This window comes from Mastigoproctus giganteus, chromosome 6 (genome assembly GCF_048544385.1).
Source record: "Mastigoproctus giganteus isolate SK-2022 chromosome 6, ASM4854438v1, whole genome shotgun sequence".
In the NCBI taxonomy this organism is placed as follows: Eukaryota; Metazoa; Arthropoda; class Arachnida; order Uropygi; family Thelyphonidae; genus Mastigoproctus; species Mastigoproctus giganteus.
The window spans coordinates 206,455,271-206,480,928 of record NC_143580.1 but is presented as its reverse complement, the minus strand read 5'-3'; the positions used below and the strand labels follow the sequence as shown (position 1 = coordinate 206,480,928).

General features: G+C 36.7%; 1 protein-coding gene across 3 annotated transcripts in view; it reads left to right on the top strand.

Annotated features, from left to right (window-relative positions):
- The window catches only part of Enoph (enolase-phosphatase E1), a 91,767-nt gene that overhangs the window by 12,794 nt on the left and 53,315 nt on the right, over positions 1 to 25,658 (top strand). For all 3 annotated transcript variants that reach the window (XM_090375629.1, XM_090375628.1, XM_090375630.1), the window contains exons 2-3: positions 77 to 178; positions 17,610 to 17,821. In XM_090375629.1, coding sequence (XP_090231755.1) covers positions 77 to 178; positions 17,610 to 17,821 — 314 coding nt within the window. The remainder of the gene's footprint in view (positions 1 to 76; positions 179 to 17,609; positions 17,822 to 25,658) is intronic.

The following is a 25,658-nucleotide window of genomic DNA, read 5'->3' as shown; positions in this document are numbered from 1 at the left end:
TGTTTTTAAATATGCATACTAATAATAATAGACATATAACAAGTGTATGACAGTTGAAAGTTTTTTTTTTTTTCAGGAGACACTTTTTCCCTACATAAGACAGAATATTGAAGAGTATATTAAACACCATTGGGGTGATTCACAATTAGCAGAGGATGTGGAGGCACTTAGAAAACAGGTATAATTTAAAATATTGACAAAATGATTAATTTTTAAAAGAATTTGCTTTTTAAGAATCATAAATTGGATATTTATTTAAAATTTATAGAATAGGGGGATGAATGTATTTTTTGTAAGTGGATAATTGCACTGATTCATTTAAGTAGCATGTGTTTACATGTGTGTGAACTCCCCCTGCTAAGGAGACCAGATTTTCAATGATGAAAAAATTGGGACATTTCTGGGACCTATCTGTAAGCCAGAGTGATGCAGTTTTTAAGGATGCCCTAATATTTCATAAAATTTAATAAAAGTTCATAAAATATTAGGGCATTCTTTTCAAGGATTCCCTAATATTTCATAAAACTGTACAAAAAAGATCCTAATTTTATTTTTGGTTCAAGTAAACTTATCAGCCAGGAAGGAACATTAACCTTAATCCAGATAAAATTATCATGTTTTATGCAAGAAAACATTAACAGTAGGAACCCAAATATCAAAATATATTTTACATTAAAAAATACTATACTTGATAATCCTATAATAACCATTAGTTAGTAGAGGCATACGATGCAAGAAAGCAAGCTTATGCAGCATTATGAGAGCTTCCTTGGACTCAGGGGAGGTACCCATAGACTGGAAATGTGCAAATGTGACCCCAATTCACAAAGGAGGATCAAAGGCTGACACAAGTAATTATAGACCTGTGAGCTTAACTTCTGTTCCAGGAAAATTAATGGAGGCACTGGTTAAAGAAGCACTGCAGGATCATTTAGACAAGACTTCAGGTATAGCTCAGACACAGCATGGTTTTGTTAAGGGGAAGTCTTGCCTGACCAACTTGATTGGATACTATGATGCAGTCACAAAAGAACTGGATGCAGGGAATAACTTTGATATTATATACTTGGATCTTAGAAAGGCTTTTGATACTGTTGCACATGGAAGACTGCTACACAAATTGGAGCAGTGTGACATTGGAGGCAAATTACTGCTATGGATAAAGGGGTGGTTGAGGGGGAGAAGACAGAGAGTGGTAATCAATGGACACTGCTCATCGTGGACTGATGTTATTAGTGGAGTCCCTCAGGGCTCAGTGTTGGGTCCATTATTGTTTTCTGTATTTATAAATGATATTGATGATGGTATATCGGGATTAATGTCCAAGTTTGCAGACGATACAAAGGTTGGCAGGGTTGTCAAGGACACTACTGACACTATGCTGCTGCAACAGGATCTGGAAAGGTTGAGCAGATGGGCTGAGAGGTGGCAAATGAAGTTTAACATTGACAAATGTAAAGTACTACACATGGGAAACAGCAACCCCAGAGCAACGTATCAACTCTGTGGTACAACACTGACAGTGGTAGAGAATGAAAGGGACTTGGGGGTGGTTGTGCAGGCAGATATGAAGTTCTCTGAGCAGTGCAGACGGGCTGCAAGAGTAGCTCATGGAGTATTGTCAATGATATACAGGAATTTTTCCAGCAGGGATAAGGAGGTGATTATTCCATTGTATAAGGCGATGGTCAGGCCACACCTAGAGTACTGTATACAGGTCTGGAGGCCTCATTTCAAGAAGGATGTAGAGCTGCTGGAACGAGTACAGAGAAGGGCAACAAGATTAGTGAATGGAACAAAGGGGTGCTCTTACGAAGAACGGCTTAAGTTTTGCAAATTACAGTGTCTGGAGACTAGGCACCAGCGAGGTGATCTGATAGAGGTGTATAAAGCCTTGAATGGTTTAAGCATGCTCAATGCTGATGGGATTCTTCCTCTAGCTCAGAATAATCACCTGAGAGGGCATAAATTCAAATTGAGGAAAGACAGATGTAGGATAGACGTGCGGAAATTTGCCTTTAGCCAGCGGGTGGTTGGTTGGTGGAACAGACTTCCATCCCTTGTGGTGGAGGTTGATAGCCTAAATAAGTTTAAGGCTCAGCTGGACAGGTATTTTGAACGAACGGAGGGGTGAAGTGGAAGTGGTTTTTTTTTTTTTTTTTTGGCTGATGCTGCATAAGCTTGCTTTCTTGCATCAAATGCCTCTGCTAATGCTAATGCTAATTAGCCAAAAAAAAAAAAAAAAAAACCCTTCCATTTCACCCCTCCATTCGTTCTAAATACCTGTCCAGCCCAGTCTTAAATTTATTTAGGCTATTAGCCTCCACAACAAAAGATGGAAGCCTGTTCCACCAATCAACTACCCACTGGCTAAAACTGTGCTATTCACCATATCCTATCTTGCTTAGAAGTTTTTCTGTTTTATAACAGAATTAAAAATTTCATATAAAACAACTTGTACTCATGTGATTTCGTTCTTCTGTCCAGTGCATATTCAAATAAATATTATTTCTGCATCTAAATGATGTTAGAGAATTTGGATAAAAAAAATAAATAAAGATATTGGCATAGCTTCATCTTTTTAAGTATGGAAAAGACCTGGATTCAAATTCTGTATTGACAGGAGAAACTATCATCATCCTTTTTCATAATGTTGCTGAAGCTCAGCTTGATGAGTGGGGTTGGATGGTTTCTTTCTCCTGAAAATTGTTTTTCATTGCAAAATGACTGAAGAATGTCTCAGTTATAGACGCAATATTTTTATGCTTCATAGCCTTAGTTGCTTTGACACTCAATACAAGTCACCTTTTGAGTATTGCATTGTTTGATCACATTTTTATAAAGAACAATGCTTTTCAGCAGTACTAAGAAAATCGGTGGGAAAAGTTTGGCAGCACTTTATTTTAATTCTTTATTAGAATGCTATTCGTTAAAAAAAAAAAAAATAAATAATAATAATCGATTTGTTTTGAACAATCTGGAGTCAGTGCTTCAGCCAGAGCCCACATTAACATGGAGGACTGAACATTCAGGTGGTAGCACCCAGGGGGCAAAAATATAGTAGTTTTACTGTATTCTTTTCATGTAATGAGTGGTGGCATTTGCTGTTTGCATCGGACATAGTGATATCTTGGAAAGCCCTGTGTGCATGGAAAAACTACCATACCACCAAGTCAGCCGTCATAGAGGTACTCAAAAGTTCAGAAGACTGAACAGTTGATTTGGTATGGTTGTTAAAGAACCTAGGGTGGGTTAATTTGAGTATCTCACAATGTAAGGGCAGACAGAATTTGTAATTCCATCTCTGCAATTTATCTTGTTTTCTTTATTTTAAATAGGCATTTATATCACCATGTCTATTACTTAAAAATGTGCATTCATCTTTATCATCAACGTGATCTCTTTTTGTTAAATTTCCATTCCTTCAAATATTGTTCCTTATAAATATATTGTAATATAATAACTAATTCTCTATTTTATCAATATGATAAAAGCTCCTGCTTTTTGCTTAATTATTTAATGCATGAAAACAGTACATGATATCAATAAGTAGTGCATGAATAAGCAGAGCATATTGTTAGTACTGATGCTTTGTTTCCCTGTGCTTCGAGAGTATAAGATATAAAATGTATGAGTGTTGCTATTTATTACAATGATATTAATTGTTATTCTAAATTAATAAAGCAATATTAATTTTAACATCGTATATTTGAACATATCCATTATCTCCAGTGAAGAAAAAAAAAACATTGAATAGCTAGATTTTCCCAAAAAAATAATGGTCAGTTTTTGAAGAAGGCTGATTTTGATTGAGATTTTAGAGATAGAGAAGGCTAATTTTGATTGAGATTTTAGAGATAGAGAAGGCTAATTTTGATTGAGATTTTAGAGATAGAGAAGGCTAATTTTAGAGATAGATCTGACTATAAATAAGGAAAGATATTGTCAAATGCTTTTTAAGCTTAATAGGGCTATAAAACAAAAAGGGAAAGGTAACAGGACACAAATTACACATTACATTATGATATGCCAAGCCACACACACTGCCCATATGATTCCGACGAAAGTTGCAGAACTACAGTGGAGAGTTTTGCCTCATCCTGCTTGTAGCTGAGACTTGGCTCTGTCTGATTTTTTTTTTTTTTTTTTTTTGTATTTGGGCATATGAAGAGGTGCTCATGGAAAAAGCGTTTTGTGTGATGAGCTGAAGAGGACAGTGACAGTCTGGCTTCAACAGCTGGGTCCATCATTTTACCCAGTATATATGTGAGTTGGAAAGAATGATGACAAAAGTGTATTGATAAACAGGATGGATATATAGAATATCCAAATGCTTTCCAATTTTTTTTTGTCATCTCTGACAGCATGGATATATAAGCTTGCATGATGGAGCATTTGAAATCTAGCAAAGACAAAGGATCTTTTGCAATTGTGGAATGATAAATCCTTGCATTTACTAATTCAACATCAAGACAGTTAGTAAGCAGACTAAAGTACCATTTCTTGGATCTGATTGATTCAGAATATGTTCTGAATGAGTCAATAAAGATGATCAACTCCACCTGTTAATTTATTGTACTCTTTGTTGTAATTTGTTGTAACACACATTTTGGCAATGCGAATTTGCTCCAATGTGATTGATATATTTGGGAACAATGCGAGTATAACGCGATTTTCATGTTGGCTCATGCACGATTTTGTCTAGTCATCGAACCGGGTTTTGCTTTCAACACCAGGTGAATGCAAAACCCGGCACCGAGTTGAATGTAGCGATCTGCGCAGCAATACAAGCTTATGCAGCTTAAAAAATGTCACATGTGTGAGAGCTATATTTCCTGTAGTTGTATTGGTCGGAGACACACTGTTGTCATTCGCTGTATTCACAAGATAACAGGTGATATTGTAGGACGACTCACATTTTCAGGAGCTTACATTTTTCCGTTCGAACATAAATTTTGTGAGGCATGATAGCATGAGCAGAGGAGCACATTTCTGGTGGTCACTACCATAAAACAATAAAAACAATTTGCAGTTCCCTGTTTATTGAGCTTTTCTGTTAGTGCAATAAATGGATAATAAACTCGATCTTATTGCATTTGTGATAATACCAATAGCTGGAATTCTGGAATTATTATGGTGAAATGTGTTTCCCCTTCATTGAAATCATTTAATAAATATAAATAATTTTCAGAATCTTCTCTTCATTCCTATTTTTTAAATACTTTTACTCTGTATCTCACTTGTGCAATTTGTTCGTGCTGTATTCATTGTTATTGATTGTTTATCTTTTTTACTGTTTTAAATTTTACAATCCAAAAAAAAATGTCATTGAACAGAAATATCAATTAGTATGTATTATATTACAGTGCTATATTTACTGTAATATTTATTTATTTATTAGAAATTTAAGACGTTTTAACTTATGTTAGTAATTTTATTGGGTTTCTGTTTTTAGTGTTTTACTTACCACACCGAACAAATTTTTTGAGTGCTCTGCCCCTATGCCTATTTTTTCCATAAGCCCAGTTGTTTTTAATGTGCGAAATACCATAATGCGGGGATTTTTAGGAACACATGTACTGCATTATAGCAGAATTTACTATACTTACCTATGAAGGAAATGAAATAGAGGAAAAAATCTGTTTTTATTTTTCAATGTAACTCCCTTGAACTTGTTCCATTTTGTTGGCAGTGAGGAAATACCAGACAAATAAAATTCTTTGCCCTGTCCATCAAAGAAAGCAGAAACAGCAGACTTCAGTTCTTTATCATTAGCAAAGTGATGTCCACTTAAGCTTTTCTTGAGGTGTTGAAACAGGAAATATTCTGGGGGCCAGATCTGGAATGTAAGAGTGATGGGTAAGTTCTGTAAAGTCAGTCTTTCAAACAGCATGGACATGTGACCTGTGCACTGGTTATGTCATCATGAAGATGCTGCACCTCTGCAAAGTTTTTCCATGGCATTTTTCCTTTATGACATCCCTTAGGTTGTACAGTAGGGATGGGATGCATATAACTCCCTAATAACTGTCTGCTTTTGTTCCAAGTAGTGAATGTACAAAATTCCCTCATCATCCAAAAATGGTGGCCATAATCTTGTCTGCTGAAGGTGTCTAAAATTTTTTGGGTGGGGGAGAACCTTTGTGCTTCCATTGCATTGATCCTTGCTTAGTCTCAGGATCCCAGTGATGAACCAATGCTTTATCAGCTGTAACATTTCTGGAGATGAAAGTTTCAGGATCCATTCCATAAAGCTCTAAATTCTCCTTGCAACACCGTACTCTGAATTGCTTCTGCACAGGGGTCAGAAATCTGGGGATCCACTTTGCACTACCATAGTCATCCCCAAATGTACATGGAGAATGGTTATAACTGCTCCCTCAGATATGTTATATTCCCTAGAGATTTGGGACACCTTTAAACATCTGTCATTCAGAACAAGGATTTCCACAGCTTGGCACATTTTTGGAGTGGTCACTGTCACAGGCTTTCCTGGACATGGATCATCTTCGATGGACTCTTTATCCCACTTGAATTGTTTTGATCAGAATTTCACCTGATACTTTGAAGGTGCACTGTTGCCATACACAACCAACATCCTTTCATGAATGGCCTTTGACTCATTCCCTTCTCTGGTGAGAAACTTGATGACCGAATGAGGCTCAAATTTCAGAAAATCCCTAATTTGATACGGGTATCTTCCTTCTTTGTGTTACAGCAGCACAACCTAAAAACATAGTGAGATCAAAATTAGTGTGATTCAAGTTGAGATATGTAGGAACATGGTAAATCACGAATCATGTTCCTACATGATTCATGATTTATCGATTTATGGAAATATAACTATGGAAAGTACCTTAGGTAGATAATTTATTGAATGCCCCTCTTATTTCTTTTTAATGGGAATTAAACCATCTCTTAGCACTTCCAGGAGGGTTGAGCGATTGGTGCCTACTGAAGCTATGCTGTTGTCATTCCATTTGACAAATAATATTTATTTCTTATCAAACTGTAGTCAGAGGCCCCCCCCTTGCATTCTTTTTTTAAATTTTTTCATGCATTTTTCTTCTTTCATGTGAATCTCATAGTTCTATTTGTCTGTGTAGTCCCCACGACTCTGATTCCTAAGGATTTTATGTGAACTAACAAGCTGTAACTTATAAAAAAGTTATATATATTTCATGATTTCTGGAGTTTGTAAATGTTGTATCATCAGCAAAACAACTTGTGAACCATGGTTGTTTTGTTTACCACTGAGTGATGAAATTCCATGATTGTTTTCTGGAAAAAAAAAAAGAAAAAAAAGTTATATATAAATATAATAATCAACTATTTGAAATAATTAGTTGCAACGTTGAAAAGTTCCCCATAAACTATGAATTTTCTATAATTTATGTCCATCAAAGAAAATAAAGATTTTGTCATACACATGACCATAGTCCTAAAATAAGGACCAAAGTTATAGTAACTATGACTACTAAATAGAGAATATTTAGATATTATGAAGTGTAACATACCAAAATATAATGAATAAATAATATTTTTTGGAAATATGACATTATTTAATTGGGAACATTTGTAAATAATTGTCAATATAACATGAGAGAAAATGAAATGCAGCTTGTCTCTGCGATTTCAGGGTTAATGATTTGCCAACTTTTCAAGAAAAGTTGGCAATTGAGGATAAAAATTTTCATCACACTTTTCTTTAATAAAATAATTTATAGAAACCTAGATAACACACACTCTCTGAAAAGTATAGTGAAAAATTTGAGTAGTCCTTAAAAAAGTCGATATTCTGCAACTGTCTTTCCTCAATTTGACTCTATGCCCCTTCAGGTTCATAATCTGAGCAAGCGGAAGAATCCCATCAGCATTCAGCCTGCTCAAACCATTCAATGGCTTATACACCTCAATCAGATCACCTTGCAGGTGTCTAGTCTCCAGATGCTGCAACTAAGCCTTTCTTGGTAAGAGCAACCTTTTGTTCCTCTCGTCAATCTTGTTGCCCTTTGTACTCGTTCTTGCAACTCTACATCCTTCCTAAAATGCGGCCTCCAAATCTGTATGCAGTACTCACCAAGAAAGGTGTGGCCTGACCATTGCCTTATGCAAGGGGATGATCACCTCCTTGTCTCTGCTAGCAAAATTCCTATATATATCATTGAGAAGAATCCATGACCTGCTCTGGCAGCCTATCTGCATTGCTCAGAGAACTTCATATCTGACTGCACAATTACCCCCAAGTCTTTTTCATTCTCCATTTCTCTGAGTGTAGTAACCACACAGTTGGTATGTTTCTCTTGGGTTACTGCTACCCACATGTAGTACTTAGCATTTGCCAATGTTAAACTTCGGTTTCCACTTCTCTGCCCATCTGTCTAATGAGAGTAAAGACAGTAGCATACTGTCTTTACTGTCATTAACAACCTTGCCAACCTTTGTATCATCTGCGAACTTGGACATTAAGCCTGATATATCTTCATTGATAGTATTGATAAATAAACAAAACAACAATGGACCCAGCACTGAACTCTGGGGGATTCCACTAATAACATTAGTCTACGAAGAGCAGTATCCATTTATTAGCACTCTCTGTCGCATCCCACTCAACCATCCCTTTATCCATTGTAGCAAATTGCCCTTAATGTCATACGGGTCCAATTTGTACAGCAGTCTTCCATGTGCAACAGTATTAAAAGCTTTCCTGAAATCCAAGTATATGATATCAAAATTATTTTTTGCATCCAGTTCCTTTGTGATCATAGTATCCAATCAAATTGGTCAGACAAGACTTCCCCTTAACAAACCCATGCTGTGTCTAAACTATTACTGCAATCTTGTCTAGATGATCCTGCAATATTTTTTTAACCAGTGACTCCATTATTTTCCCCCAAACAGAAGTTAAACGAACAGGTCCATCTATAATTCTATAATTATTTGTGTCATCCTTTGAACTCCTTTTGTGAATTGGGGATACATTTATACATCTCCAGCCCATGGGGACCTCCCATGAATCTATGGATGCACTCATAATTATGGTTAAGGGCTTGCTTACTTCCCTCGCTGCCTCCTACAATATAACTGGATAGATTCCATCCACCCCAGCTGCCTTTTTTATGTTTAACTTCAACAATTTCTCCTCCACTTTGCTCTCCGTTATTACAAAATCATTTAGCTCCCTGTTAGAGTTTAGCAAGCTTCTGTCCTCCCCTTCCTTACAGAATTCCTCATGTGTGAATGTAGATGCAAAATACTCATTGTTTGTCAGCTATCTGAGCAGGATCATCAACAGTCAAACCATCAATGTCAAATGGACCAATCTGATTCATCCCCTTCCTTCTAGAGTTTACATACGTAAAGAAGTCTTTGCATCCTTTCCCAAGGATTTGTCGTAATCAGCCTTCGCTTGTCTAACCTCCTTTGTGGCTTGATTACAGACTAGCTTATATCTCCCATAGGCTTCTGTCTCACCTGATAATTTATATGCATCCCATGCATTTTTCTTCTCTGCCACAAGTCTCATTAGTGACATCCATTTAGGTCTAAATCTAAAAGTATTTCTTAGTTGGTATGAAATTAGAATTCACTGTTTTTAACATCATCAGTTGATCCCACTTTATAGAATTTAAAAACTGTCTGAGACCACTGTAGTCACTTTTATGAAAGCAAAAATCCTTCCCTTTACCCTTGATGGTAGTTAAATCTTTAAGTAAATCCCACATCAGTACACTGATCACTATCACCTAGTGGTTCCTTTATCTGCAAATTCTTAATGCATGAATAATCACTTCTGATAATCAGATCAAAAGCATTACTCCTTCTGGTTGCCCCTCAAACATGTTGCTGTAGAAAACAATCCTCCAATAAATCCACAAAAGTTTTGCTGGCATGCTTGTGACCAACCAAAAGTTCTAGTCAATATCTGGAAAGTTAAAATCCCCATTACAAGACATTCTGATTTACTGGCCTACTCAATTTCTCTTCAGTTGTTCATTGTACTCATGAGTCATTAGGCCTATAACACACACCTTCTCTCATTTTCCCTTTCCCAGTGCTTCTGTCACACCAAACTATCTCAACATTGACTGCCCACCAATATTAACTGGATGCACTTTCTTAGCTAAATTTTATGTGTTTGTTAACTAACAGCATAACCCCTTCCCCCTCTTCCTACCTTTCTGCACACATTGTACTCTGCAAATTCAATTCTGCACTTCTTATGTCTGTGTGACACCATGTCCCTGATATCTCAACAATATCTACCTTTGATGTTTTGATCAGCATTTCAAATATATCAAATTTATTTACTATACTTCTAACATTGGTGTACATGCAAGTATATGCACCTCTTCTTACTCTGTTACCCTAACACAGCCCATGTATTTACTTTGTTCCATGATGACTCTCAGCAGTTCTTGAAATTCTCAGCAACTTGCTCTAGGCTTCTGCTAATTCCAATAGAAGCAGTGCAAGAATCACTTTTGCCTCTGCTTGCGACTACTGTTAATCTTTTAGTATGTGAATCCCCCCAAGCTAGAAATTTTCCAACCCACCTAACACTGCCTCAATAGCATCAACCATGCTGAAAAAAAATTCTACCCCCCAAAAAAATTAGAGCATGCAGTGGGTTCAAAATCATTACCAAGGCCCACAGCATTTTGTTTACAGAAGTCTAGGATGATGCATTGCATGACTGATTTGATTTTGATTTTTTGTGGCGCAAAAACAGCATTGCATGACAATGCCCCACACCCATGATGAGATAAATGCTAGTAGTCCTCCATTAAGGAATGCCTTTAATGAGGTAACATGAATTATATTACATTACATATGATATATAAACAGTATGATCAGTGCTCAATTTGGAGAATATTAAGAACTGGAACCTTAATATATGGCAATATATGTAAACTATATATTGTAATGCCTTCTCAACACATACAAACATTTATGCACAGCTTGCTTTGGTTCTGACATTCGAACACCATTATTAAGAATGTGCTTTGTAATTGGTAATGATTATTTTAACATTTTGGAAAAATATTTTTGGATAATTTTAAGAAGTAAATTTATTTTTCAGAATGGTATTCCAACTAATGTGATTGGTGAGTTAATATAATATAACCATCACATAGCACTTACATGTGCTTTTTATGTGAATGAAAACCAGACCAAACTAAAAGATTGTCTGAGCAAGACAAAAAATGTCTTTGGTGATCTCTCAAGTATGAGGTTATCAAAGTTATCCGTGGACAAAGTATAGTATATTAACATACAGGATCTGCACAAAAACCCTTTGACAGTTAAGAAAAGTTCAGTTTCTTTTCTTTTTTTTTATGTATATTGTGGAGATATTTAGTAACTAAATGTGTCCACTATGACACTTAGATACTAGCATCTAATACTGAATAATTTTCTGTAATGTAAATGAAAACTTTGATTTGGTTGTGAGGCATTGTTCTCATTATTTTCTTCATTCTGCATTGTTTAATTCATGATATTACTGACTATTTAAAAATCTCTAATACACAGAATTTAAAATAATTTTACAGTGATTAAACTGATATTAAAAGATACAGATGCCATGATTGTTGAAATCATGGTATCTATATCTTTTTTGCCAGTACCATTAGCATTAGTAGTGGCAAATAATGCAAGAAAGCAAGCTTATAAGCATCAGCCAACCCCCCCCCCCCCAAACTTCCCCCTCATGCATCCATTCTCTCCAAAAGTTTGTCTAGTTCTTCCTTGAATTTATTTAAGCTATCAGCTTCCAACAACAAATGGAAGTTTATTCCAGCAATCTTCTGCACATTTGCAACTGTCCTTCCTCAATATGAGTTTATGCCCCCTCATGTGCATAGTCTGAGCAAGAGGAAGAATCCCATCAGTAATAAGTGCATTCAGTCAGGTGGTGATTATTTTGAGTAAAAATAAAACCAATTTTGAGCTCCTTCACTTTTTTTTTTTTTTTTTATTGCATCAGTCTCGGAACTTTATGGATGCACACAGTATGTGTAAAGTGATGATTGTCATGAAAATACTTTGAATAAAATAGATCACCTCACAGGTGCCTAGTCTCCAGACACTACAATTTAACTGAAGCCTTTCTTGGTAAGAGCACCCCTTTGTTGCCATCAACAGTCTTGTTGCCCTTCCCTGTACTAGTTCGGCAGCTCTACATCCTTCCTAAAATTAGGCCTCCAGACCTGTATGCTCTACTCAGGATGTGGCCTGACCATTGCCTTATACAAAGGGACAATCATCTCCTTATTATTACTACAAAACTTCTTGTATATCATTGACAAAACCCCATGAGCTCTCCTGGCAGCTATTTGTTATTTGGTTTTTAGGAGCATTAGCAACTAAGGCCATATTGCTCGAGAATATGCGGTGGTCATTCCCTGACCTTTCCGCATTCTCCGTATTTGGTGGTGACGGGCTCGAACCCCAGTCTAATCAAGAAGAGTGTATTATGCACTGCTGCTGCTCCTCCTTCCCACCTGGCTACGGAGGCGCCTCCTGGCAGCCTGTCTATGCTGCTCAGAGAACTTTGTAGCTGACTGCAAAAATTACCTGCCCTTGTGGCTAGCACAGTTGGTAGGATCGCCATCCTCCCCACACTGGGTGGAAAAGACCTGAGTTCAAATCCTGTCGATGATGGGAGGAATTTTTATGGGTCTTTTTTCACAACATGGCTGAGTTAGTCTTCGGCAAGGGTAGCATGGTTTTTTCCTTCCCAGAAACTCGGGTTTTTCGTCCAGCAAACAGAAAATCAACCTCAGAACACATGCAATTTACAGACAATATACATGGAGCAACATGGCCTCAGTTGCCAATGCTCCTAAAGCCCAATAACAATAACACAATTACCCTCAGGTCTTTCATTTTCCACTACCCCGAGTGTACTATACACAGTTGGTATGTTACTCTGGGGTTTCTTCTACCCATATGCAGTACTTTGCATTTGTCAATGTTAAACTGTTTAACATTGACATCTTTTATAACTTTTCTAGATCCTGTTGTAGTAGAATACTGTTATTACTGTCATTAACTACCCTGCCAACCTGTATATCATCTGCAGACTTGGACTTTAAGCCTGATATGCCTTCATCAATATCATTGCTAAATATGGAAAATAACAATGAGTCCGACACCGAACCCTGGGGAACTCCACTAATAACATTAGTCCATGAAGAGCAGTGTCAATTGATTGCCACTCTCTGTCTTCTCCCACTCAACCATCTCTTTATCCATAACAGCAACTTGTCCTTAATACCATACTGCTCCAATTTGTACAGCAGTCTTTTATGAGCAGTAGTATCAAAGTATCAAAAGCTTTCCTGAAATCCATGTATTGATATCAGAATTATTTTTTGCATTCAGTTGCTTTGTGACTGCATTGCAGTATCCAGTCAAATTGGTCAGACAAGACTTCTCCTTAACACCATGCAGTGTCTGAAGTATAACTGCAGTCTTGTCTAGATGGGCCTGCATTACTTCTTTTGCCAGTGACTCCATTATTTTCCCTGGAACAGAAGTTAAGCTAACACATTTGTAATTACTCGTGATACATTCGCACATCTCCAGTCCACGGGGACCTCCCCTGAGTCGAAGGATGCTCTCATAATTATGGCTAAAGGTTTGCTTATTTCCTTTGCTGTCTACCAAAAGACATAACAACTAATCAGATCCTACTCCCCATCTTGATCTATACTTGCATCTTTCATCTGATGAGTTATCATTAATATGATACTTCATCTGATGAAAAAGAATTACGAGTAGTAAAAAATAAATGAAGTATTGATGTCAGAGAAATCTGATGAAAGGAATGTAGACAATGGAAACCTTCAGAAGAAATCTAGGGGAAGCAAGAAATTGAAAGATGGAAGTGCATATAGAAAAAGAAAATGGAATTATTACAAGTGGGAAAAGAACATTAGAAAAACATAGAAGACTCCAGGAAAAAATATACTACACTAACAGGTAAAGTGATTCTTGAAAAAAAAAAAAAGGTAAAGAATGCTCATAACTGTAGAAAAAAAGTGCTTCAAAAAATTTAGTGCAGAAGAAAAATATTTAAAAATTTTTGTAATTTTACTACTGAGGTACAAAACCAATAGTTTAATAGAAGAACATAAAAAGCAAGTTCAAAGATTATGAAATAGCAAAACTGGAGAAAGTATATGAAGATTTACAAGATGGCACTACATGCAGAATTGTTCAGACAGAATTGAAGTCTACAAGTTACTGTTTTTAAATACTTTAGATTTAGATTTAAAGAAAGTTAGGGTAGTGGCAGAAAAAAAAAAATAGAATACCTCCTTGGCAATTTGTCCTCCAGATGGCAGAGGTAAGCATGGAAAACAACCAAAAATTTCTGAACAAGATAAAGAAATAATAAAACAACATATTGACACCTTTCCTGCTTATAACAGTCATTACTCTCAGAGTCATATAACAAAAACGTACTTACTATCTGATTTGTCCATTTCAAAAATGTACAAATTGTACTTAGAATATTTTAAAGAGAACAACTACACTGCAAGAAATGAAGCATTCTATTGAAAAATATTTTTAGAAGAGTTTAATCTATCCTTTCAAAAACCACAAAATGATACTTGTAGTACCTGTGATAAATTTAATTTACTTTTAAAAACCACCACTGAAGAATATAAAAGACAACAGATAAAAGAGACAAAAATAGAAACATCTGGATTTGGCTGAATCTACTTACAAAGAAAGAAAAGAAAAATGATGAGTTGAAAGTCAATCATTAGATTCAAGTATTATAACTATTAGCTTTGATTTGCAAAAGTGTCTTCCTATGCCTTATTTAAAAAGTGGCATTGCATTTATTAAATGTAAGCTATGGACTAAACCTTACTATATTTGAGACACTGGAGGGCAAAAATTCACCTCTGTGTTATCTCTGGAATGAGACTATCAAAATAGATGGTCAAGAAATAGCTTCATTCCTTTGTGTGTTTTTAAAAAGCCTTCCAGATAACATAAATGAAGTTATGTATAGTGACTGTTGTCCTGGACAAAACAACGATATTTTCTTAACCGTATCATCACAATTGAATAATATTACTGGGAGACAGTTAATCATAAACCACAAATTTTTAGTACAAGGGCATACGCATATGGAGGCCAATACAATTCATGCATCTATTGAGAAAAACTAAAAAAACAACTACTGCATTCATATATCCAGAGATTGGGCCAATTTGATGTGAATGGTACGATGGAATCCATCAATTAAAATTAATTATAGAAGTTCAACAAAATCAGTTTTTATATTTCAAAGCATTTTTGAAAAATAATGTATTTCAATATCACAAAATAAATACATTGGAGATGTTGTTTGGTCAAAAATTAGATGATGCATTATCATCCTAATGAGCCTGGTAAAGTATATTACAAAAATTCTTTCAAACCCAAAGAAAAATTTAGTATTCCTGATCTGATGAGAAAATGTCCGAAACAAATTTCTCTACCAACTAGCAACTATCTCAGAAATACCATTGAAATTACCTGATTTGAAACTTAAAAATCTAAATAATTAATACCATATATTGACAAAAGCAGCTCTCCATATTATGAAATGTTTTTTGGGCACTTTATCACTTTTACCTGAAGTAGAAGAGTATTTACCTGATGAAGAACCAAAAGCCTTTGATGAAGAAATGGAGTAATAGTTGATTATTAAGTAAAAGTTTATGTTTATAGAATTTAAACTTTTGTTTTTGAATAATATTTGAAAATAATAAAGGTATTTTATAAACTAATATTTGTTGTTTCATATTTAACAAAGGCCAATAACATACTTTGTAATATTTTATTCTTATGAAAAATGGCCAGTATCAGTTTTAGTGTCATTAATTTTCAAAAAATTAAAATAAATAAAATTAAATTCCCATAAAGATGATTGCATATGTATAATAAGCTATAAAAAACAAACCATAGAAATATACAAGATCTATCCATAAGAAAGGTCCGAGATTCTATTAAAATTTCAAATGTCATTTACTCAAAACTAGCAATTTCAACATTGGCCTTTTTTTGGAACCAAGCCACAGATATGCACTTGGAGGATATGTGCCCAACATTTAGCTTTGTGCAGATTGCATTGCATCTACAGAAAATATTGGCGATGGCAGAATAGCTTGGAGTTACTTCATAGTTTTGCCTCTGCCAAAAGAGCCAGTATGAATGGAATGGTGAATGCCAGCTGTCTTTTGAGGATGGTGAGTGCAGTGGATACAGTTGATATTCTTTTACTATATGGAAAAGACATGAATTTGATTGCCATTGTTGGCCAAAGTTAAGAAATGCTTCATGTTGAATTGGAGAATTTTTTTTTTTTAATACAGTTGCTTAGTTATATGGTGTTTCTGGAAAGGGTTGCATAGTCCTTGCCTTTGAGCAACTTGGTTTTTCACTCTGTAAAACAGGCACACTAATCACAGAATACACACAGATTACAGTTATGATATATTGGTGCCTTGGTGCAAATTCTAAATGACCCAACCCAAAAGCGATGCTAGACAATTCTGTGTTACCTGCATTGTGGAAATTCTGTGGACAGAAATCTCACTTCTATCAGTACGACTACCACACGTTACAAAGCTGGCCCAGGTGCCTCCTTAGCCAGGTGGGCAGGAGCAGCAGTGCGTAGCACACACTTCTTGATTAGACCAGGGTTCAAGCCCGTGACCACAAAATACGGAGGATGCGGAAAGGTCAGGGAATGACCACTGCATATCCCCGGAGCAGTATGGCTTTAGTTGCTAATGCTCCTAAAAACCAAATAACAAACAAACAAAGCTGGCCCAGACCTAAATCTTAATCCACTTAAGAACATCTCAGAGATTAGCATTAGTAGGGCATATGATTCAAGAAAGCAAGCCTATACAGCATCAGCCAAAAAAAAAAAACCCAAAAAAAAAACACCCTTCCCATTTCACTCATCCATTCACTCCAAATGTTTGTCTAGTTCTGCCTTGAACTTATTTAAGTTGCTGACCTCCAACTACAACAGATGGAAGTTTGTTCCAACTATTGACCACCCTCTGGCTAAAGGCAAATTTCCACACAATCTGTTCTACAATTGTCTTTCCTCAATTTGAATTTATGCCCCCTCAGGTGAGTAATCTGAGCAAGAGGAAGAATCCCATTAGCACTGAGCTTGCCCAATCCATTCAAGGTCTTATACACCTCAATGTCTTAGAGCAGCTATCAAAAGCCAGATCCTCAATATCTCTGCATGAACTTTCCATAGTCTTGTTGAGAGTGTACCTCAAAGGATCACTGCAGTCATTACTACCCAATAATTGCCACAACAGGTATTTTGTTTTTCATCAATTTTTCCACACAAATTTTGTTTTTTTCTAACTTATATTCTTTCTATACACCAAAAGTATGTCTGCATATCCAATGTGTGTTGATAGATATTATATATTAGCAAAAGCTAATGTATACTATCTAGCAAAATCACTCTAATTATCTTCTCTAGTATGGTATATTCAATAGTGAATATACCATACTAGAGAAGATAGTATGGTATATTCAATAGTGATTACTATTTGCCATTTTTTCAGGCAGAAGATGATATTTCTGCAGGGCTTACAGGAGTTATTCATATACCTCATCTTCCAGATAATGCTTTGCATGCCGATGTGAGTTCTGTTCAGAAAGCAGTTATAGGTAACATTCTTTGGCAGATGGATGCTGACAGAAAAACAACTGCACTTAAACAGATTCAAGGTCATGTGTGGCTTTCAGCATATAATAACAATGAGATAGTTGCATAGTAAGTTATTCTATTTTCTTAAAACTTGAAAAAAAAAAAAAAAAAAATCCACTCAGCAGATATGCACTAGTCATGATGAAATTTAGATTGGTTTTGTTCATGTTTTTATTTGTTCATTCTGAACTAAGTATAAAATCTTATTATCAAGGTAATTTTTTTGATTAGTATGAATTGGTGCTAAGTGCATTGATGAGATCAATGCACTTAGCACCAAATTTAGTTTTCTCAGTGGTCTATACAGACTGAAGTTTTGCTTTACTTGATAATCTAAAGTAATTGCTTGCTTCCCAAGATTACTCCATTTGTTTGCAAGCAGGATTTTCCATTTCAGCTGTATGAAAAACGTAATTTCCTTGCATTCCTTACAAAGAGATAGCAAACTTTTTATATGTACTGATACACTGATATCTCATATAAATCATGCACAGAATATGGCCCCTTTGTCAATATCCTTGATAATTATTGGCCCCAGTTGGTATTTATCATAAGTAACTGAATTTGAATAAACAAACTTAGATAGTTATCTGAGATGTTTTTTTTAAACAAGTAAACATATTTTTTAAGTTAAACACAGTAGAATAATATAACAAATTGGACAAGTCTACCTTTGGCTTAATTGAAATGCCCTCTCATACAAATACATTCATCGTAAGAGATTAACAGACCTATAAATGTAGAAGCATCTTATGTTTGCACTATAATTTTACACCTTCAGCTCAGCTTAACTCTGCATGTTACTTGCTTGTTCTAGTGTTAAATATGCCCTTGCAATCAGTCTTGCCTTTTTTTTCCTAGTAGTTTTATATGTTTGTTTCTTTTAGTATTGGCAATGATAGTATTAATGGTGGAAAATGATGCAAGATAGCATCAGCAAAAAAAACCAAAATAAACCATTTCACTTGTCTATCCCAAGGAAGCACTAGACAGTATTTTGTCTAGCTCTTGTATTTATTCAAGCTATCCACTTCCACAATATCAGATGGAAGTTTGTTCTAGCAATCAACCACCCATTGGCTAAAGGCAAACTTCCGCACATCTATTCTGCAACCATCCTTCAATTTGAATTTATGCCCCCTCATGTGTGCAGTCTGAGTTAGAGGGAGAATCCCATTAGTATTGAGCTTGCTCAATCCATTCAAGCCCTTAAACACCTCAATCAGATCATCTTGTAGGTGTCTAGTCATCAGATTCTGCAAGCACAACTGAAGCTTTTCTTGGTGAGAGGATCCCATTGTTCCCTCACCAATCTCGTTGCCCTTTTTTTGTAACTGCTCCAGCAGCTCTACATCCTTCCTAAAATGAGCTCTCCAAACCTGTATGCAGAACACAAGATGCAGCCTGACCATTGCCTTATACAATGGAATAACCACCACTTTATCTCTGCTAGAGAAATACCTGTATATCATTGACGAAACGCCATGTATTGTTCTGGCAACCTTTCTGCACTGCTCAGAGAATTTCATATCTGACTGCACAATTACCCCCAGATCTTTTTCATTTTCCATTACCATGAGTGTAGCACCACACAGTTGGTGCATATCTCTGGGATTACTGCTACTTATATGCAGTATTTTGCATTTTTCAGTGTTAAACCTCAGTTGCCATTTCTCAGCCCAGTTGCCTAATTTTTCTAGATCTTGCTGCAGTAACATTCCATCACTAACCACCCTGCAAACTTAGAGATTTAGCCTTGCTATACCTTCATTAATAAATACAGAAAACAACAATGGGCTCAACACCAAGCCCTGGGGAACTCCACTGATAACATTAGTCCATGAAGAGCAGTGTCCATTGATAAAAACTCTGTTTTCTCTCACTAAATCATCCATTTAGCCATAGCAGTAACTTTCCTGTAATGTCACGCTGCTCCAGTCTATTATGTGCAACAGCATCAAAGCTCTCCTAAAATCCAAGTATATGATATTCCTAAAATTATTTTTTGCATCCAGTTCCTTTATTACTGCATCATGTTGTTGTTATTATTTGGTTTTTAGGGGCATTAGCAACTAAGGCCATATTGCTCCGGGGTTATGCGGTGGTCATTCCCTGACTTTTCCGCATTCTCCATATTTGGTGGTCATGGGCTCGAACCCCGGTCTAATCAGATTGGTCAGACAAGATATCCCCATAACAGACCTATGCTGTGATTGAAGTATAACTGCACTCTCCTGTCTAGATGGTCCTCCATTATTTCTTTAACCAGTGACTCCATTATTTTCTCCAGAACAGAAGTTAAGCTAACAGGTCTGTAATTACTCATGTCACCCTTTGCTCCTCCTTTCTTAATTTGGGATACATTTGCACATCTGCAGTCCACAGGGACCTCCTCAGAATCCAAAATTGCTTTGATAATTATGGCTAAGGGTTTGCTTATCTCATTTGCTGCCCTCAATATTATTGGATAGATTCCATCCACCCCAGGTGCCTTTCTTATGTTTAACTTCAACAATTTCTCTTCCACTTTCCTTTCAGCTATTACAAAATCATTTAGTTCCCTGTTAGAGTTTTATAAACTTCCGGCATTCTCTTCCCTAAAGACTTTATCATGTGTCGATATAAAATACCTATTCAGCCTCTCAGTAACCTGAGCAGGTTCATCAACAGTTAAACTATCGACATCAAATGGACTGATGTGATTTAACCCCTTCTTTCTACTGTAAATGTAAGTAAAGAAATCTTTTCTGCTTTTCTTGGCTTTCTTTTCCAGAGATTTATCCTGATTTGCCTTGAATTGCTTAACCTTCTTTGTGACTTGATTGCAGACTACTTTATATCTGACATAGGCTTCTGTAGCACTTTGTAATTTATATGCATCTTTCTTCTCTGCCACATGTCTAAACAGTTCATCTGACATCCATTTAGGTCTAAGCCTTGAACTGTATTTCTTAGTTGGTATTAAAAGCATAGTAGCTTTTATGATTATTCCCTAAATGTTTTCCTTTTAGAATTTGTTGTTGGTAACATCATTAGTTGGCCACACTGCTCAGAATTTAAAAAGTGTCTGAGATTACTATAGCCTCCTTCACGAAAGAAAAAACCCTTCCCTTTACTCTTGATGGCAGTTATGTCTTTAAGTAAATCCCACCTCAGTACACTATGATCACTGCCACCTAGTGGTTATTTTATCTGCAGATTCTTAATGCATGAAGAATCACTGCTGATGATCAGATCAAGTTTATTGCTCTCTCTTTTTTTTTTACCTCTCTAACATGTTGCTGTAGAAAACAATTATCCAACAAATTCACAAAAGTCTTGCTAGTGTGTGTGTGATCAACTAACAACTTCCAGTCAATATCTGGACAGTTAAAATTCCTAACTGTCCAGATATTGACATTCAAATATGGTGATTTGAATAAATTTAAGGAAGAGAGGGATGAAGAGGTGAGAGGTAATGTGGAAAGTTTTTTTTTTTTTTTTTTTTGATGATGCTGCATAAGCATATTTCTTTGCATAAGTTTCCACCACTAATTATTAAATGCAGCTTTTGTTTGGTATTCCTCAGAGCTCTTATATTTTTTCAAGTTGCTGTTTGCTTCAAAATCTTTAATCAGTGGTAAGCATTATTAAAATGAAGCTTATTTATCCTCAGCCATGTTAAATCAGAGTCTGTAAAACAACTATAGTGGTGAAAAGTGGAATTGTTAAAGAAACTTGAAGCTTATTTAAAATTTTGTTTTTATAAATTATTATAGATTTCTGACAGTGACCCTTGGGGCTTAATTTACAAATTATGTACTAGTAAAATTAAACATCCAGCGGGAGATATCATATATGTTCGATTCAGGCAAGTGATGGTACTTCTTGAACGTGGGAAGAAAGTGTAGGTATGATTTTAGATACTTTGGTGAGTGACATGAAGGCAAATGGGGAGCCTGGTGACAGTGAAAAAATTACTTGGAAATGAAATTGCTTAATGAAAGTTACAGAGGCAGCAGGGAAGACTGCAGCTTCCAAATGAACGAATTAGAAATCGCAGTAGAAAGAATCAAGAAAAATAAATGCCCAGGAATGGACCTCATTGAGGGAGAGCTCATAAAACGGAGTCTGGAACTGATACCAGAGCACCTGCCAAGCACTTTTAACACGTCTTAGAGATGGAGTATTTCCACCACCATGGAAGGAAGCACTTTTAAAACTTTTGCTGAAATCGCCATTGAAACTGAAAGAAAGGGCAGCTTAATATCGTCCAATTGCATTATTGAATGGACATGGAAAAGTTTATGAAAGATTACTAGCAGGTAGAATTATGGAGTATGTTAAAGAACACCGTGAGTGGTCTGAAAACCAATATGGGTTTACACCAGGGAAAGGGACTTATGATGCATTGGGAAAATTGATGGAATCTGTACACCAGTGCAGATCAAAATATTGTCTAGGTATCTTTGTAGATTTCTCTAAGGCATTTGATAGCATAGACTGGCACAGTGTTATGGTATTATGTCAAGCAAAATGCACACCACACATCTTTTCTGTTATAAGAGATTACTTCTGCGACAGAACAATTACAGTTAAATCAGCATGTGGGAGTATTACCAGACAAGTTGGCCCATTAATGTGGAATTTAGTCCTAAATAATTGGTTAAAACTGGACTATAACAACATTGTTATAATTGCTAAGTCATCAGACTTAGTTTTGCTGGTGGACAGTGACTCGAGGCTCCAATTAGAGGAATGATCACACTTCATTTTGTCAGAGCTGAGTACCTGGTGTAAATTGCACAGACTTATGATCTCAACAGAAAAGAGCAAAACTGTGTTGTTAAAAGGATACCTGTCTATTACGAGAAATCCACAATGCCAGATAGATGGAGTGAATCTACAGTGTGTGAAAACTATCAAATATCTAGGAGTTCAGATTGTTAGACAGTTATGCTTTAGCATTAGCATTAGTAGAGGCATTTGATGCAAGAAAGCAAGCTTATGCAGCATCAGCCAAAAAAAAAAAAAAAAAAAAACCCACTTCCACTTCACCCCTCTGTTCGTTCAAAATACCTGTCCAGCTGAGCCTTAAACTTATTTAGGCTATCAACCTCCACTACAAGGGATGGAAGTCTGTTCCACCAACCAACCACCCGCTGGCTAAAGGCAAATTTCCGCACGTCTATCCTACATCTGTCTTTCCTCAATTTGAATTTATGCCCTCTCAGGTGATTATTCTGAGCTAGAGGAAGAATCCCATCAGCATTGAGCATGCTCAAACCATTCAAGGCTTTATACACCTCTATCAGATCACCTCGCTGGTGCCTAGTCTCCAGACACTGTAATTTGCAAAACTTAATCCTTTCTTCTTAAGAGCACCCCTTTGTTCCATTCACTAATCTTGTTGCCCTTCTCTGTACTCGTTCCAGCAGCTCTACATCCTTCTTGAAATGAGGCCTCCAGACCTGTATACAGTACTCTAGGTGTGGCCTGACCATTGCCTTATACAAGGGAATAATCACCTCCTTATCCCTGCTGGAAAAATTCCTGTATATCATTGACAATACACCATGAGCTACTCTTGCAGCCCGTCTGCACTGCTAAGAGAACTTCATATCTGCCTGCACAACCACCCCCAAGTCCCTTTCATTTTCTACCACTGTCAGTGTAGTACCACAGAGTTGATACGTTGCTCTGGGGTTGCTGTTTCCCATGTGTAGTACTTTACATTTGTCAATGTTAAACTTCATTTGCCACCTCTCAGCCCATCTGCTCAACCTTTCCAGATCCTGTTGCAGCAGCATAGTGTCAGTAGTGTCCTTGACAACCCTGCCAACCTTTGTATCGTCTGCAAACTTGGAAATTAAGCTTGATATACCATCATCAATATCATTTATAAATACAGAAAACAATAATGGACCCAACACTGAGCCCTGAGGGACTCCACTAATAACATTAGTCCACGATGAGCAGTGTCCATTGATTACCACTCTCTGTCTTCTCCCCCTCAACCACCCCTTTATCCATAGCAGCAATTTGCCTCCAATGTCACACTGCTCCAATTTGTGTAGCAGTCTTCCATGTGCAACAGTATCAAAAGCCTTTCTAAGATCCAAGTATATAATATCAAAGCTATTCCCTGCATTCAGTTCTTTTGTGACTGCATCATAGTATCCAATCAAATTGGTCAGGCAAGACTTCCCCTTAACAAAACCATGCTGTGTCCGAGCTATACCTGAAGTCTTGTCTAAATGATCCTGCAGTGCTTCTTTAACCAGTGCCTCCATTAATTTTCCTGGAACAGAAGTTAAGCTCACAGGTCTATAATTACTTGTGTCAGCCTTTGATCCTCCTTTGTGAATTGGGGTCACATTTGCACATTTCCAGTCTATGGGTACCTCCCCTGAGTCCAAGGAAGCTCTCATAATTATGGCTAAGGGTTTGCTTACTTCCTTTGCTGCCTCCTTTAATATAACTGGATAGATCCCATCCACCCCGGGTGCCTTTCTTGTGTTTATCTTCAACAGTTTCTCCTCCACTTTACTCCCAGTTATTTCAAGATTCTGTAGCTTACTGCTAGAGTTGAATACACCTCTGGCATTCCCCTCGCTGAATAACTCCTCATGTGTGAATGTCGAGGCAAAATATTCATTTAGTTTGTTAGCTACCTGAGCAGGATCATCAACAGTTGACCCATCAATATCAAGTGAACCAATCTGATTCATCCCCTTCCTTCTAGAGTTTACATAAGTAAAGAACTCTTTGCTGTTTTTCTTTGCATCCCTTGCCAAGGATTTCTTGTAATCTGCCTTCGCCTGCCTAACCTCCTTTGTAACTTGGTTGCATATCAACTTGTATCTATCATAGGCTTCTGTGTCATGTGTTAATTTGTAAGTATCCCATGCATTTTTCTTCTCTGCCATATGCCTCATTAGTTCATCTGACATCCATTTTGGCCTAAACCTTGAACAATATTTCTTAGTTGGTATGTAAAGCCTAGTAGCTTCCAAGATAAGTTCTTTGAATGCTTCCCATTTTGAATTTTCTGTTGGTAATATCATCAGTTGGTCCCACTGTAATTTAAATACTGTCTCAGTCCATCGTAGTCGCCTTTACGGAAGCAATAACCCTTCCCTTTACCCCTAATGGTAGTTACCTCTTTGAGTAAATCCCACTTCAGCACACTGTGATCACTGCCACCTAGTGGTTCATTTATCTGCAGATTCTTAATGCATGAAGAATCACTGCTGATAATCAAATCAAGAGTATTACTCCCTCTAGTTGCCTCCCGAACATGCTGATGTAGAAAACAATCATCCAATAAATCCACAAAAGCCCTGCTAGTGTGTGAGTGACCAACCCCCAAATTCCAGTCAATATCTGGGAAATTAAAATCTCCCATTATAAGACTCTCTGATTTACTGGCCCACTCTATTTCCCTGTACAGTTTCTTATTATACTCATCAGAGTCATTAGGCCTATAGCACACTCCTACTCTCAATTTTGATCTTTCAATGCTTATGTCACACCAAACTGACTCAACACTGCACTGTCCAGCGATGTCGACTGGCTTCACTTCCTTGGTTTTTATGTGTTTCTTAACTAATAGCATAACCCCTCCCCCCCTTTCTATCCTGTCTATCCTTTCTGTAGACGTTGTACTCCCCAAATTCCAGTTCTGCATCCCTTATATCTGTGTGACACCACGTCTCTGATATCCCAACAATATCTGCCTTTGATGTTTTGAGCAATACCTCAAATTCATCAAATTTATTTACTAAACTCCTAGCATTGGTGTACACGCAAGTATACCTGCACCTGTTTCTATTCTTAGCTGCCGACCGGGCTAGCCGGGTGAGTAAAGTGCCTGCCTGGCAACCCAAAGGTCGCGGGTTCGAATCCCGCCTCGGGCTTGGAT